The sequence below is a fragment of the Zonotrichia leucophrys genome, chromosome 14 (assembly GCF_028769735.1).
Source record: "Zonotrichia leucophrys gambelii isolate GWCS_2022_RI chromosome 14, RI_Zleu_2.0, whole genome shotgun sequence".
Lineage (NCBI taxonomy): Eukaryota > Metazoa > Chordata > Aves > Passeriformes > Passerellidae > Zonotrichia > Zonotrichia leucophrys.
Window position 1 is genome coordinate 1958540 of NC_088184.1, and position 14253 is coordinate 1972792.

The 14253-nt window shown below is 47.5% G+C and overlaps 1 protein-coding gene across 2 annotated transcripts in view; it reads right to left on the bottom strand.

Annotated features, from left to right (window-relative positions):
- Positions 1 to 14253, bottom strand: part of XPO6 (exportin 6) — a 64637-nt gene that overhangs the window by 37197 nt on the left and 13187 nt on the right. For both annotated transcript variants that reach the window (XM_064725452.1, XM_064725450.1), the window contains exons 2-6: positions 11051 to 11141; positions 9375 to 9487; positions 6193 to 6390; positions 3198 to 3357; positions 1356 to 1433 (exon numbers count right to left, since the gene is read on the bottom strand). In XM_064725452.1, the coding sequence (XP_064581522.1) occupies positions 1356 to 1433; positions 3198 to 3357; positions 6193 to 6390; positions 9375 to 9487; positions 11051 to 11141 (640 nt within the window). The remainder of the gene's footprint in view (positions 1 to 1355; positions 1434 to 3197; positions 3358 to 6192; positions 6391 to 9374; positions 9488 to 11050; positions 11142 to 14253) is intronic.

Below are 14253 nucleotides of genomic sequence, written 5' to 3' on the forward strand. Positions count from 1 at the left end.
AATGTGTGCCAAGGACAAGGACACAAAAATGTGTTTTCCATTTCAGAGGTAACTAAGAAGTAGAGATGTCAATGGGTTAACATCGGATAAGCACTCACACAAAGGTCTAACAGGAATAGATAGAAAAACTTTCATAATCACAGAATGGTTTGGGTTGGAAGGGACATTAAAACCCATCCAGTGCCACGCCTGCCATGGCAGGGACACCTCCCACTGTCCCAGGCTGCTCCCAGCCCTGCCCAGCCTGGCCTTGGGCACTGCCAGGGATCCAGGGGCAGCCCCAGCTGCTCTGGGCACTCTGTGCCATTACACAGACTTGGCTACTTTCACTTTCCTTTTCCCCAGGTAGGACTCAGTTTTGCTCCACTGGCTTTGATGTGCCAGCAGCTGGAATTCAGGGGACAATGCCAACCCCATGCAAGGCCACAGCCTTGGGGCAGAGGGGCTGCAAAGTTGCTCAGTAAAAAAAGTGTGCCCAGGTGGGCAAGAGGGCAAAGGCACTGGGCCTGGACCAGCACTGGGGTGGCAGCAGGACCAGGGCAGGGACTCAGGGACTGTCCCCTGTGCTGGCACTGCTGAGGCACCTCCAGTCCCCTGTCCAGTTCTGGGCCCTCCCAACACTGAGGGGCTGGAGCTTGTCCAGAGAAGGGAACAGAGCTGGGGAGGGGCTGGAGCACCAGGAGGGGCTGAGGGAGCTGGGAAGGGGCTCAGCCTGGAGAAAAGGAGGCTCAGGGGGGCCCTTGTGGCTCTGCACAGCTCCTGACAGAAGGGGACAGCTGGGGGGGTCGGGCTCTGCTCCCAGGGAACAGGGACAGGACAAAAGGAAATGGCTTTAAGTACCAGGAGAGGTTCAGATTGGATATTGGGAAAATCTCTTCATAGAAGGGTGGTCAGGCCCTGGCACAGCTGCCCAGGGCAGTGGGGGGTCACCATCCCTGAGAGGATTTAAAAGCCTTGCATATGTGGCAGCTGGGGACATGGGTTAGTGGTGGCCTTGGCAGTGCTGGAATAAGAGCTGGACTTGATGACCTTAGAGGGCTCTTCCAACCTTAACAATTCCATGATTTTAACTCACTGTCATTAGAGCATTTTGCATTGAAGCTTCAGGGAGGTTTCTGCCATCTGAGGACAACAAGCAGCTCTGTGGGCACATTTTCATGACATTTGCAGTGGGGTGTCCCCACAGTGCAATTTGTTTCTTTGTGTAGAGTTTGTCTTTCCAATCAGGAATTTGTTGGCCTGTGAAAAGCTCTGGGAAAGGGTTATTAGGAGAGGTCAGACAGCAAAGGAAGGAATCTGTGCCTGATACTGCAGGTTTAAGTACATGGAAATCCCATCTTGCAGCTTTTCCTTACCACTCTCTCCTGAGGTCGGCGATGGTGGTGGAGTGGCAGCAGTAGCACTGTGCTTATCCCAGATGCTCTCCAAAATACCTGGCCAAAGAGAGAACTTTCAGAAGTGCCTTCTCAAAGATCCACACTGATCCAACAAACACAGCATAGACTGCAGGAGAACTCTGACAGAGCCCAGCTCAAGTGCTTTGGGAGGGACAGAAACACTCCACAACAGCTTTGGGCTCACTAAGAGCAGAAAACCCCCATCCTCTCCATGGAGGGAGCTCAGCAGCTGCTGTGCTGCATGAATTGGTTCATATTAAGTTGGCCCAAGTGTTTCAGGGCAGAGCTGAGTGCTCACAGTGCAGCAGCAGCCACTGCATCACCCCCATTGTGCTCCACACACCCCCAGTGTCAGAACCCAGGAAACTCCTGGGAGGATTTGAGACCCTGGCACAGAGTCAAAAACACCTGTGCCTTTGATTTCAACCCATAAAAACAATTACCAACTTTGTGTGAAGAGTTACAAGCCACAAGGGTTGGAGCACAATGTGAAAATGTAGGATTTTAGAGGTTTTAGAATGAGAGCTCAAAAAACAAGATAAAAAAATGTAAACATATTCTGTCTTTCTCCTTCTTCTCAGCCTCAATCTTCTGCTGTAATAGTAACACTTTTAAATTAGTTTAGAGTAAAAACAAACTGTGCAACATGAGTGGTAAGATTAGAAAATGATTGTAAATAATGCACATGTAGTTTTTAGTATAAAAAGACAACACCGCCCTGAGGGAGGTCAGTGTGACATAAACCAACACGCTAAACAGATCTCAACAAGTCAAAAAAAGACAATGTATTAAATAAGAGCAAATAAACAACCCTAAAAACAAGAACCCAAAAATTCTGTCTTCTTCTTCAGTCTCGAAACTGAAAAAAAGAGACTTTCTAACACCTCCAAGTCATCTTGACACCAAAGCCCTCGTCACCCCAGGAGTGGCAGCCCAGCTGTGGGTGCTGAGGGGACAGCCAGCTCAGTGCCACAAGGTGTGACAATGTCCTGAGTTGACTATATGATGCTTTTATCCCCAGTCATCTTATTCTGTTTATGCTGAATAATAAGTTTTACACCCTTAGGACTTGTTCCAGAAAGTGAAGAAAAAGAAGAAGAAGCAGCAGTTTGTTTTCAGACACTGCACTCACTCCTCCATGTTCCTGCTCCTGGACTGTGCTGTCTGTGGATGGACAGACAGCAGGACAGAGCTCTCCTTTGTTTCAGTTAGCTTTAACTAACTAAACTAAGGTTTTTTTCCCCTTTTCTTTAAACCTGTTTAACCCTACTCTGAACTGAACACCAGAAGAGCACCAGCAGCTCACACCTGTGCCCACAGTTGGGTCTGGCATTTCCAGCACTGGAGGGACTGATAAGAGAGCTCTCCTTTGTTTTAGTCAGTTTTAACTAACTAAAGCAAAGAAGTTCCTTAGACTGTAAGGTCTTTTTTCCCTTTTCTTTAAACCTGTTTAAACTTACTCTGAACTGAGCACTCAAAAGAGCACCAGCAGCTCACACCTGTGGCCCCACCAGGCTGCAACATTTCCAGCACCAGAAAGATTGATAAGAAACTGAATTATCCAAGCTGCAACCCAGGGAAGGGACTTTCTGAGTTTGTCATCTCTTTTAGAGCAGCAAAGAATTTTATTGTTTAATACTGTTGAAGTTTTATTGTTTAATAAACAAGTTTTTCCCACTTTTCTCCAAAAAAGTATTTTCTCCCGAACCAGTTGAAAAAAAGAAACCAATTAAATCTGCTTTCTCCTTTAAAAGTTCTGTCCAAAAGGTGCCCTGAGGCAGGACAAGCAGAGCCATGTACCTGTGAGGAGCCCCAGCACGGTCTGCACCTGCTCCAGGAGCAGCTTGCGCAGCTCCTCCTTGCGGGCCACGCTCAGGTCCTCGCGGGGACACGCCAGCTCCTCCGACGTGGTTTTCAGCATGATCAGCCCCAGGGGAGTGGTCACAGGAGACTGGATCAGCTGAGGAGCACAGGGATGAGAGCAGTGTGATGACAACATGCACTGACACACAGGGATTAGCAACACTACTCCCAGTTTACAACGGCTTCACCACTCAGGGCTCTCCAGTTCGACTTCCCCAGACTGAATCTCTGATGTCGCAACAGCTCGAGCCCCGTGGGAATCCCTGGGGTTTCAGGAGTGCTTTCATAATGTCATTGCACACATTGTGTGTCCCAGCAGGGTCACAGAACAGCCTGTGCCTTCTGCCTGCTGCATCCCCTGCCCAGCACCACCTCAGGTCCCCAAAAATGTCCCCTTCCCACACGGCCCAAAGGCTGCAGCCAGCAGCAGATGGCACCTGAGGGATCTGAGCTCCCCTTGCACCTGCACTGGATCTCAAACTGCAAACTGCATTTCCCCCTGTGGCATTCTCATTCTCTGAAAAAATTCCTTCACCCAGGGTTTTTCTCCTGGGAAGCTGAAAGGCAGTGAGAGAGGCCTCAGAGAAAAGGGAAACAACTCTTATCTCATTTGCTTCTCCTGTGTTTTGCTCATCTAGAATGTGTTTGGAGATTGTTTACCCACAGGTGACTGCCTGACTGTACTCTGATTGTGAGTTGTTTTCACTCTTTGGCCAATCAGGGCCAAGCTGTGTGAGGACTCTGGAGAGAGTCAGGAGTTTTCATTATTATCTTTTCAGCATTCAGTGAGTATCCTTTCTGTATTCTTTACTATAGTATAGTGTTCTTTACTATAAAACAGTATAACAAATTAATAAATTAATCCTCTGAGAACATGGAGTCAGATGCATCAATCCTGCACCTTGTTACAATATCCCCCTAAGACAGTAATTTCTGCTCCATGCTGGAACAGGACTGGACAAAGAGCTGACTTGTGCCTTCACCAGCCATGGGTTATTAAAGACTTCTTCAAGTGGGACAAAGTTTTGTTTCCAGCTGAAGGACAGCTCTGCTCTCCACTGCTGCCCAGACACATCCAAAGTGATTTATGCACTGCTCCCTCTGGGAGAGAAAAGTCCAAAGCCAATCCCAGTTGCTACAAGTAATCCTTGAAGCCATAATTCTGCAATACAGGCTGACTTTGCTCCTAATTCCCTGACCCTCCAAAGGAGAGCCAGGCCGAGTTAACACTGCTAAAAACACAGAGTTTGGTGAAATATCTGGGGAGAAAATAGCCCATCTAAGAGCTCCTCATCTTGGCTGTTGAAAAAGAAGTCCCAAACACAGGCAAAGGACTCAATGAAGCATCCAACCTGCTGGTAAATTGTGAAGGGACTGAAAATCATCTCTCTGGATATTTTCTGACAAATCCAGGGAGTTTTAGCAAGACCAGGCACTGGTACCTCAGTCAGGCTAAACAAATTTTAAACCTCTGAGGAAGCAGTACTTTATGTAGAATTACTGGCTCTTCACAATGACAATACAATATCCCAATTTACCTTTCTTCTCCACCCCTCCAGAGGCTCAGTAAAAGGCTTAGAGACTACTCAGAGTACTGGGATACAATTTAATGCTGAAGAACAAAGAACATGCTGCAAATGATCTCAGAAAAAGTCCTGAGACAGGGCTCATCTGCAATTCTAACAGCAAATCATTCTGCCCCTGTGCTACTCTGCCTTCTGTCAAGGCCCTGGAATTCAGCATTACTGGTTTTCCTCCACTTTCTCTGAACATTTTAGGAATGTGTCTGTCACACAAATTAATTTATGGAAATATTTCCCTCCACTGCTGAGCTCACAAGGAGAGGCTTAAGGGAAAAGAGATTCCTCAAGTGAGCTCTGCAATGCCTTAAGATAACCCCAGAGTGGTAGGAAGGCCAGGAGAGCTCAGGCTGCCTTTCAGTTCACATCCAGGTGAAATGAGAGGCACAACTCCACATGGACACAGTTATCTCCAAGTATTTCTTGTCAAACTGACAACTGAGGTTAAAGCTGCAGCATGTCCCACTCCAGAACAGTCAGAATAACGATTACACCAGCCAGGGATGAGCTCTGCAGCCAAGACAGGTTTTTTTTTAAATTTTGCAATTAATACTAGATCCATTTGCCTTAACAAATAAACTCCTGCCACTCAAGGACTTGGATTTCAGTAACTGCCTTGTGGCTTGGCCGTGGGCTTTGCTGCATTCAAATCATGTAATTATGTCAGCAGAAAAAGCTGTGCAGCACTTCAGTTTACACTCAGCCTCTTTAAGCCAATTAGGGACAATTTTAAGGGAACTGGAGACAAAATAATCCAACAAAAAGAGGTTTGCACCAGCCTGGTGATGCTCCAGCAGCAGCCTGGCCCAGGATTCCCTGTAAGGACACTGAGTTCATCCAACATTCCAGGTAATGACATGGATTCAGTGAGGATCCCCAGTTCACAGCTGAGCCCTCCTGAAAACCCCAACAACATCCCATTAGGATGGGATCCCATCACCCCATGACCTTATTGATGAAGTACCAGAGATTTTGGGGTGTCTTTGGCTGTTGGGGGAAAAATCTGCACCAGCCCCATTGAGAAACTGCCCTTTCAGAATCTGTAATTTTACAGCCTTCTGTTTTGTTTAAAGAACCCATACTCCTTGTATTTTCAAGACTTAGCCCATAATATTTAAAATTCAAAGTGAATGCTTGTGGCACAGTATTGTTCCTTCTCCAAAAACACTTTTAACACTGGAGAGAAAAGCAACACGGAAAAAGTCGAGAGTTACAACAAAATTAAAAAGGAATTTACAAAGCAACATCTACCATTTGAGCTTCATCAAACAGGGGTTTCTTTTTCCCTCCTCAAGGAAACAAAAAGATGTTTCTGAGGGAGAAGCTGGCTCCATGCATGGCAGGGCTCTCACCTGCAGGATGTTGGTGAAGAAGTCGTGGTAGAACATGGGCCAGTCCTGGCGGCCGATGTCCACGATGACCTTGCAGAGCTTGTTCCTGATGAAGTAAGGCAGAGTTTTGTGGTGGGCCAGCAGCAGCTTGGGCAGGCAGCTCCTGATCTCCATCTTGTCCTGGGATGGCACCCCCAGCCACATCTTATTGATCAGGTTCTGCAAAAGGAATGGACATCCCACGTGAGCTCATCTTGGACATGAGAGAAACACTGAGAGAATCTGGAATCTCAAAATGGGTTGGGTTGGAAGGGACCTTAAAAATCATCCTGTTCCCACCCCTGCCATGGCAGGGACACCTCCCACTGTCCCAGGCTGCTCCCAGCCCTGCCCAGCCTGGCCTTGGGCACTGCCAGGGATCCAGGGTGGGCACCCTGTGCCAGGGCCTGCCCACCCTCACAGGGAACAATTCCCAATTCCCAATATCCCATCCATCCCTGCCCTCTGGCAGTGGGAGCCATTCCCTGTGTCCTGTCCCTCCATCCCTTGTCCCCAGTCCCTCTGCAGCTCTCCTGGAGCCCCTTCAGGCCCTGGCAGGGGCTCTGAGGTCTCCTCAGAGCCTTCTCTTCTCCAGGTGAACAACATAAAGCAGGGACAGAGCATCTGCACTCGTGGCCCAGGACTGGCAGTGCCACAGTGGAGCTGAAGTTACTGGTTTAACTGGTTTGGGGTTAAGCAGAGCTATAGTGGCAGGCACAGAACCATTTCCTCTATCTTTTAACCCTGGGCACCAAGGGTTTCCCCTCTAAAGGGGGAAGCACAGCCTTGGATGAAGCAGGAGAAGAAAATCAGGGAAGGAGGTTTGGCTTCCCAGGCCTCTGATGGCACCCAGGCCTCCTGAAGCTGAGCTGGGAGGTCACTGGAGCAGGCCCTGGCAGTGACAAGGCACCACTGCACAGAAAGCCTTCAGCCCACTTAAAGGCAGAGAAAATCCAAAGGAAAGCAGAGTCACAAATTGCTTCCCTGCCCTGATCCCATTCAGGGCTCTGGAGCAGCAGGAGCTGAATCTCTTGGGATAACCCAGAGAGGAGGCTGAAGGTCTGTGCCCATCTGCAGCACTCAGCCTGCAGAAAGAGAATGCTGGAGATCACAGTCCCAGCCTGGAAGAAACCTCAAATATCCAAAACTGGAAGATGTATGGTCAAAGGAGATGCAATCCTCAGTAGGATGCACTGCACACAGACAGCAGCTCCCAGGGCAGGGATATTTATACAGAAATTCTTCAAAGAAGTTGGTTTTGGTGTTTCCTAGCAGAGAAAATGCACAAATACTGCTTCAAAACAATGGCCCAAGCTGCTGAGGATTCCTTGATGCAAGTCCAGAATCCCAATAAAACTGGAAGATCTTTAACACCCATCCTTTAATGCCTGCTGTGTTCTGTCCTGCTCCTCCACCTGCCAGCAGCAGCTTTCACCCTAGAAATGCTTTTGGGAAGATGTTTTCATTCCAAAAAGCAGGAGGTGAAAACAATTCATCTGGAAGGGGGTCAGGAGGAGTTTTATTCAAACCCACTGCTACCTTCCTAAGGAGTTTGGGAAATCCATATCCTTGGGAAATTTTGGAAATGATCCTTGTGCAGGGATATTTATACAGAAATTCTTCAAAGAAGTTGGCTTTGGTGTTTCCTAGCAAAGAAAACTCACAAATACTGCTTGAAAACAATGGCCCAAGCTGCTGAGGGTTCCTTGATGCAAGTCCAGAATCCCAATAAAACTGGAAGATGTTTTAGCTTCATTTCCAAAAAGCAGGAGGTGAAAACCATGTCAGGAGGAGTTTTATTCCAAACCCACTGCTACCTTCCTAAGCACTTTGGGAAATCCACATCCTTGGGCAGTTTTGGGAATGATCCTTGTGTTCACACCCTCCTGACTGATCCAGCAGCCAAGGACAGCAGGGGAAGCTGCACACTGGGACAGACCATGGCTCTGCACCAGTTAAATTTGGGAATTCAAGCTCTTTCATGGAGAGATCCTCATCTCCCAGCTGCTCCCTCCCTCTGCACTTGCCCAGGGATTTCTTTATTCTGGGCACAATTAGGATTTTCAGTGCTACTTTTCCCCCTCTAGGGAAGGAGAGGCTCAGTAACCAAAATCCATAAAATATCCTGAGCTGGTGGGATGATCCCAAGGATCACTGAATCCACCTCCTGGCCCTGGACTTGTTTTGCTTGTCAGGAAAACCAGTGGGACACCATGCCCTGAGCAGGAATAATTCCCATCAGCCCTTTTGGAGGGGAAGGTAAAGCAGATTCAGTTTGCAGATGGGATCCAGACTCCTTCTGCAATCCTTAATAAGTAAAATGAATATTTAAGAGAAGAAATCAACAATTATGTAGATAATTTGTAAAAACAACCCAACTTTAAGAGCAGGGTTTTTATCTAAACATGTATTTTATCTGAAAAGCGGCCCAGTGCAAAGGCTGTAAATCTCTCTGGTTTAGGGGCACAGCTCAGAGTGCCCACCCAGCCAAGGACATGACACAAATGTCCCAGACTGAGGAGTGACACTGACCAAACCCCAGGACATCTGCACTGGTCACTGAGAAATCAGTGACACACCAGTGCTGTCCACACAACACTTTTGCTTATTCCAGAGGACACAGAGATCAATATCAAACCTTTTAACCCAAATTTTCCTCTTTTATCATTAGATGAAGAGTGGGATGTGGCTGGCTAAGAGAGACCTCACCTCTCCAGCCAGCACAAGTTTGCAGGATGCAGTTCAAGAGCAGCAACCACAACTACAAAATGTCAGAAAAATAAAAGCAGGTTTGCCTTCCCTCTCAGCACTCAGAGCCTGCAGGAGCCAGGAGCAGGTAATCACCCCCATATTTCTGATCATAAAAACAGCATAAAAGCAATAACACCCTTAAAAGCATCGTGCAGAAACTCAAGCAGCCTCTGAAACTGGAGGTAATTTGTGCTTTGAGATGCCAGGAAATGAATTCTTCAATTTGTGTACAAAGATTCACATTCTCCCACTCTAAGCCTGCCATTAAGCAACCTCTCTGGCAGAGAGCAATAAAAGCATCCTTCATCACTGTACTTACCAGGGATGCCATTTCAGACAAACATCTCCCCCCAAAAAATCGATTGCCAGCTCAAACTGCACCAGGCAGAGCAGTGCAGGAGCTGAGGCCTCACCTCAAACACTGTCAGGCTGTACATCATCACATAGTCATTCCTTGTGCTGGACAGGAAGTACAGGCAGAATCTCCAGGCTCCTATCTGCTGGGCAAAGTTATTTAAAAGCTCTTCTGCAAAAAAAAAAAAAAACCATAAAAGTACATAAATTACTTGAAAATGTACTTCAGTTTTAATTTGACTTTGATGTAAAATATTCCATTAAAGTTCTGTAGCTGTAAACAAAGCCATAACAATGTATAGTGATAGCACAGCAAGTGAGCAGGGAAGAGACCCTGTGTTCAGGGAATGACTCAACCTGGAGGAGGGCAAAAAATATAATAAAATCACATTCTACAGTGTTTAAAGCAATGTAACCACAGGCTTTAATGAAAACAAAACTGATGTGTCATTTTCGAATCAGTTTTGACATAAATAACTGCAGCAGATAAGAGGTGAACATTAAAACAAATCACACAGCAATTGTATTATGAGCACTGTTATTTTATCTGTAAAAGCCAAATGCTGGGATTTCAGGTCATTGTGGGAGCAGGAGCACTTCAGATCAGTGTTCTAAACCCACCTTCTTTTAATGCAGCTCCAAGAGCTGCTGACTTGGTGAAGTTCAGAGGGTCAGAAACCTCTCTGAACGCTCAGGAAGGGTTTGGTCATCTCTCATGAGGTGACAATGTGACAAAGAGAAAAGCCACAAGGGCTGCTTTACAGGCTGAGCAAGTTTCAGGTTTAATTAATTGTTTTCTTTCCTGCAATTTAAGCAGGAAAATGAGGGATACCTCTTCCACAGCAGGAGATCACTGTCAGAAAACCACAACAAAAACCTTGTGCTGTTTATTTTACAGGATTTCTGGGGCAAGTCTTTCATGTCAATCACACTTTTGGCCAGAGATGGTAGAAACAGAACAACCCCAGAATGGTTTGGGTTGGAAGGACCTTAAAGTTCATCCCATCCCAGCCCTGCCATGGACAGGGACATCTTCATCCATCCCAGGCTGCTCCCAGCCCTGCCCAGTCTGGCCTTGGGCACTGCCAGGGATCCAGGGTGGGCACCCTGTGCCAGGGCCTGCCCACCCTCCCAGGGAACAATTCCCAATTCCCAATATCCCATCCATCCCTGCCCTCTGGCAGTGGGAGCCATTCCCTGTGTCCTGTCCCTCCATCCCTTGTCCCCAGTCCCTCTGCAGCTCTCCTGGAGCCCCTTCAGGCCCTGGCAGGGGCTCTGAGGTGTCCCTGGAGCTTCTCCTCTCCAGGTGAGCACCCCCAGCTCTGAAGGGTTCCAGCCCTCAGAGCATCCCTGTGGCCATTTGGGAATAAAAGCAATCTGCTGCTTTTCAATCCCCAGCAGCTCCCCCAGAGCACCTGGCAGGATCTGCTGCCTTTCAGGACATATTTAATAACCCCACCCAAAGGGAATTGCTGTTATTCCTGCCTGTCATTCCACAAGAACTGGGACAGCTTTGCTTTGCATTGGGCAGAGCATTCCCAGGACAATGGACAGAGGAACCTCACTGGTTCATCACCCACAGGAGCTGCCACAGACCCCAGCTATGGAAACCTGGCCCACCTAGGCAGGAGGGGGAAGATGCCAGCTGGGTGCAGGCACAGCTCTGTGGAACACCCCAGTCCCCTGTGCTGGGCAGCAGCAGCACCAGGAGCAGCCCTGGAGGGGCAGCACTCACCTATCTCACGTTTCCTCTCATTTGTTGTGCAATTGTGGAAAAACTCCGTCATCAGACTCTCCAGAGCCCGCAGGGAGGCCTCCTCTGATGCCTGGGAAGGACATGGAAGGAAAGAAATAAAACTCACTCCCACTCTGACACAGGAGGGTGGCATCAGAACAGCACAAAAATCCAACATGAGCAGGATGCACCAAAATCCAACATGAGCAGGACCAGTATGGGGCAAATCACTGGAAATTCAAACTGCTCACTGGGGGCAAGGGGCAGCAGGATTTGTCCACTGCACTGAAAGCTTTGACATGAAGGACCATTTGCTCAGCTCCATTAATAACACAACAACATTCCTTTATTTTGGTGGTATTCAGGAATTTTAAGGCAATAAATAATTCTCACAAAGACAGCAAGGTCGGGTCAAGATGTTTTCAGATGTTTAGAAATCGTAAATATCCTATCATGGGAAGCATGAACTTTGAGGGGATTTCTCTTGGACATCAGGAAGAATTTCTTCCCAATCAGATATTGGAATGGGCTTGCTTGGGTGGGTGGCAGAGTCCCCAGTCCTGGAGGTGGCACTCAGTGCTCTGGGCTGGGGACAAGGTGGGGATGGGTCACAGGTTGGACAGGATGATCCTGGAGGTCTTTTCCAACCTCAATCATTCCATGATCCTGTGACCCCTGACACCTCTTCCTGTCTTTGCCTTGGTGCCATTCTGCTGACCAGGAAGCTCCAAAAATTAAGGAATTTCTAGCACTGTAAAAAGCAATATACCAGTAGATACCAATACACCAGTACATACCAATACACCAGTATTCAGCAATCTGATTCAACAAGAACAGCACCCCCCCCCCATTAATTTAGATTTTATTCCTGGAAATCATTAGTTACAGTTTTAAATCCTAAAGAAATGATCAAGACTAGCATCCAGCTGTAGTTTTGGGGTGCTCTGGAGTTGGGATGGTTTTATTCTGGCAAGGTAACAGCCTCAGGAACAGTCCTGCCACAGCACTGACCATGCCATAGGTGTGTCCACAACGTTTTCAACCCATGCTATCAACACCAAATGCATCAAGATTCAAGCCCAGACCTTCAAGAACAGGAACAAAGTAAACATTTCATAAAACTGAAATTTCTGCCTCAGAAAAAAAACCCCAAACCAGAAACAAAAGCCGTGCCTGGCAGTCTCCTGCAGAGAAGAGCATGTGAGACATCCAGCAGGAACACTCCAGGCTTCTGCTCATTCCCATTTCCATGCACAGCAGTTTTCCCAAAGGCCAAGCAGGAGCCTCTCCTCACTGGATTAACCCCCAGGAGCACCAACAACTCCAGAGCAGCTGGAAGTGGATGCTCTGCAGGACACTGAGCACTTCCATTTACAAAGGAATGCTGAATTCCATCCTACCTTTCCTCTTCCTGCCCTGCTTGTTCCTTTTTTTCCTTGCTTTTTAAAGCCCTGCTCTAGAAATCAAGGACTATTATAGCAAGAGATGCTGGTAGTGGGAAATTGGCTTAAAACAAGCAACAACCCAAGCAGAGCAGTCCAATGTTTCCAATCCAATGTTTGCAGCTTTAATCCATTTCTGCTTGGGCTGCAAACTTCCCTTCAGCCTTCTGCCAGTCACCATTGCCATGTAAGAGCATCTCTGTGGAGAAGAGCCTCACTTTAAAAAGAAAAAACAAATATCTGACTAAGTGGCATCCTTCATGACTTAGGATATGGCCACAGTGCCGTTTGTGGGAGCTAAGTTGTCCTAAGCTCCTCCCAAGCAGATCCACACACACAAATCCAGTATTTTCCTAAATCCCTGCACTTTCCTTCTCTGCTGCTAACACAGAGTGAGTCTCACCAGCAGTTTCTGGTGCCAAACCCCCAAAGATGAGTTTCCAATCTTAATTTGATGCAAATTCTTCAAGAGCAGCACTGCTCTGCCCACTCCACCTTCTACCATCCAATACCAAAATCACCTCAATCCATGAAAAACTCTCAGCTCTCCACAGGGTGAAAGGGCTCAGATGTTTTTGGATATTTAATTCAGCAACTCTTCTTCAGCAAGAGCAGTTGACATAAGTGCATTTTTTTCAAAATTCAAGATTTATATCCTGCTTTTGGAAATAAATTATGGAGTTCTTATAAATCTTGAGCAACTGACTCGTCCTCCACTGCCTCCAGCACTGAGATTTGGAAGATCCCATTCCTTAGGAACACAGTCAATCTTCCAAAGCAGAACACCACAATCTTCATGTCCAACATGTCAAAAGCAGGAAAAAAAGAAACCAGAGAGCAGAACAGGAGGATTTCATGCAGAAAAGCCCAGGCTGGAGAGCACCCAAGGCCACAAACACACAGTGGGACCTCCAGGATGGTTCTGTGCTCGTGTTTGACTTCTTGGGGCTCTTTGGGAGGAGGAAAAATTGTCTGAGGTAACCAAAGGCCAGCTCAGGATCCCCTCCTAACTCCAGGCTGGGCTTACCAAGGACCTGTATTTGCTTTTGGGTATTCCTGAAGTTCCCCAGCTCCTGGAGGCACCTGGCCATCCCCAGCTGTGCAGCAAGGCTCTGATAAGGAGGTCACAGAGCTGCAGGGGAAGGTGGCTGCACCTGGGCCCTGACACCTGGGGAGCTGATCAGTGAGACTCCAATGAAATTCCAGCTGTTTGGAGCACCTGGGCTGTACCTGGGATATTTCCTAGCATCATTCCCACCTTAACAAGCTGTTTGCTTTCTTTTAGGGCTCCCTGTTTGCTCTGCATTGAGGAGAAGGACGGGCAGAACCAGCAGTGCTGAGCTCAGGCTCTGGTCTGAAATTCTGGGTCATGCACAGATTTAATTTTCCAAGGTTTTTCAGGGAAGTGTGGACCATCAGAAACAGAATCTACCCCAGTTTTCTGTGTCAGGGCTGGCAGTTTGCCTCACCTCCATGAGGCATTACTAAATATGCAACCACTGAAACAGAAATACTTCCCACTCTTTCAGAAGTCAAACCTGACCCCTCTCACCCCCAGGGCTGGATCAAACATCAGAAAATGCCATTTCTCTCTTCTGCCAACCATGAGAGGAAAATCTATTCAGTTCTCCAAGTGCTGCTTGCAGAGCAGGGAATGTGAGCTTTTCTCCATGCAGAGAAAACTCTGCAGCCCACAGACAGCAGGGGAGATCAGATGTGCCACATCTCATCCACTCCTGCTCCACTGCTCCGCACCATGGC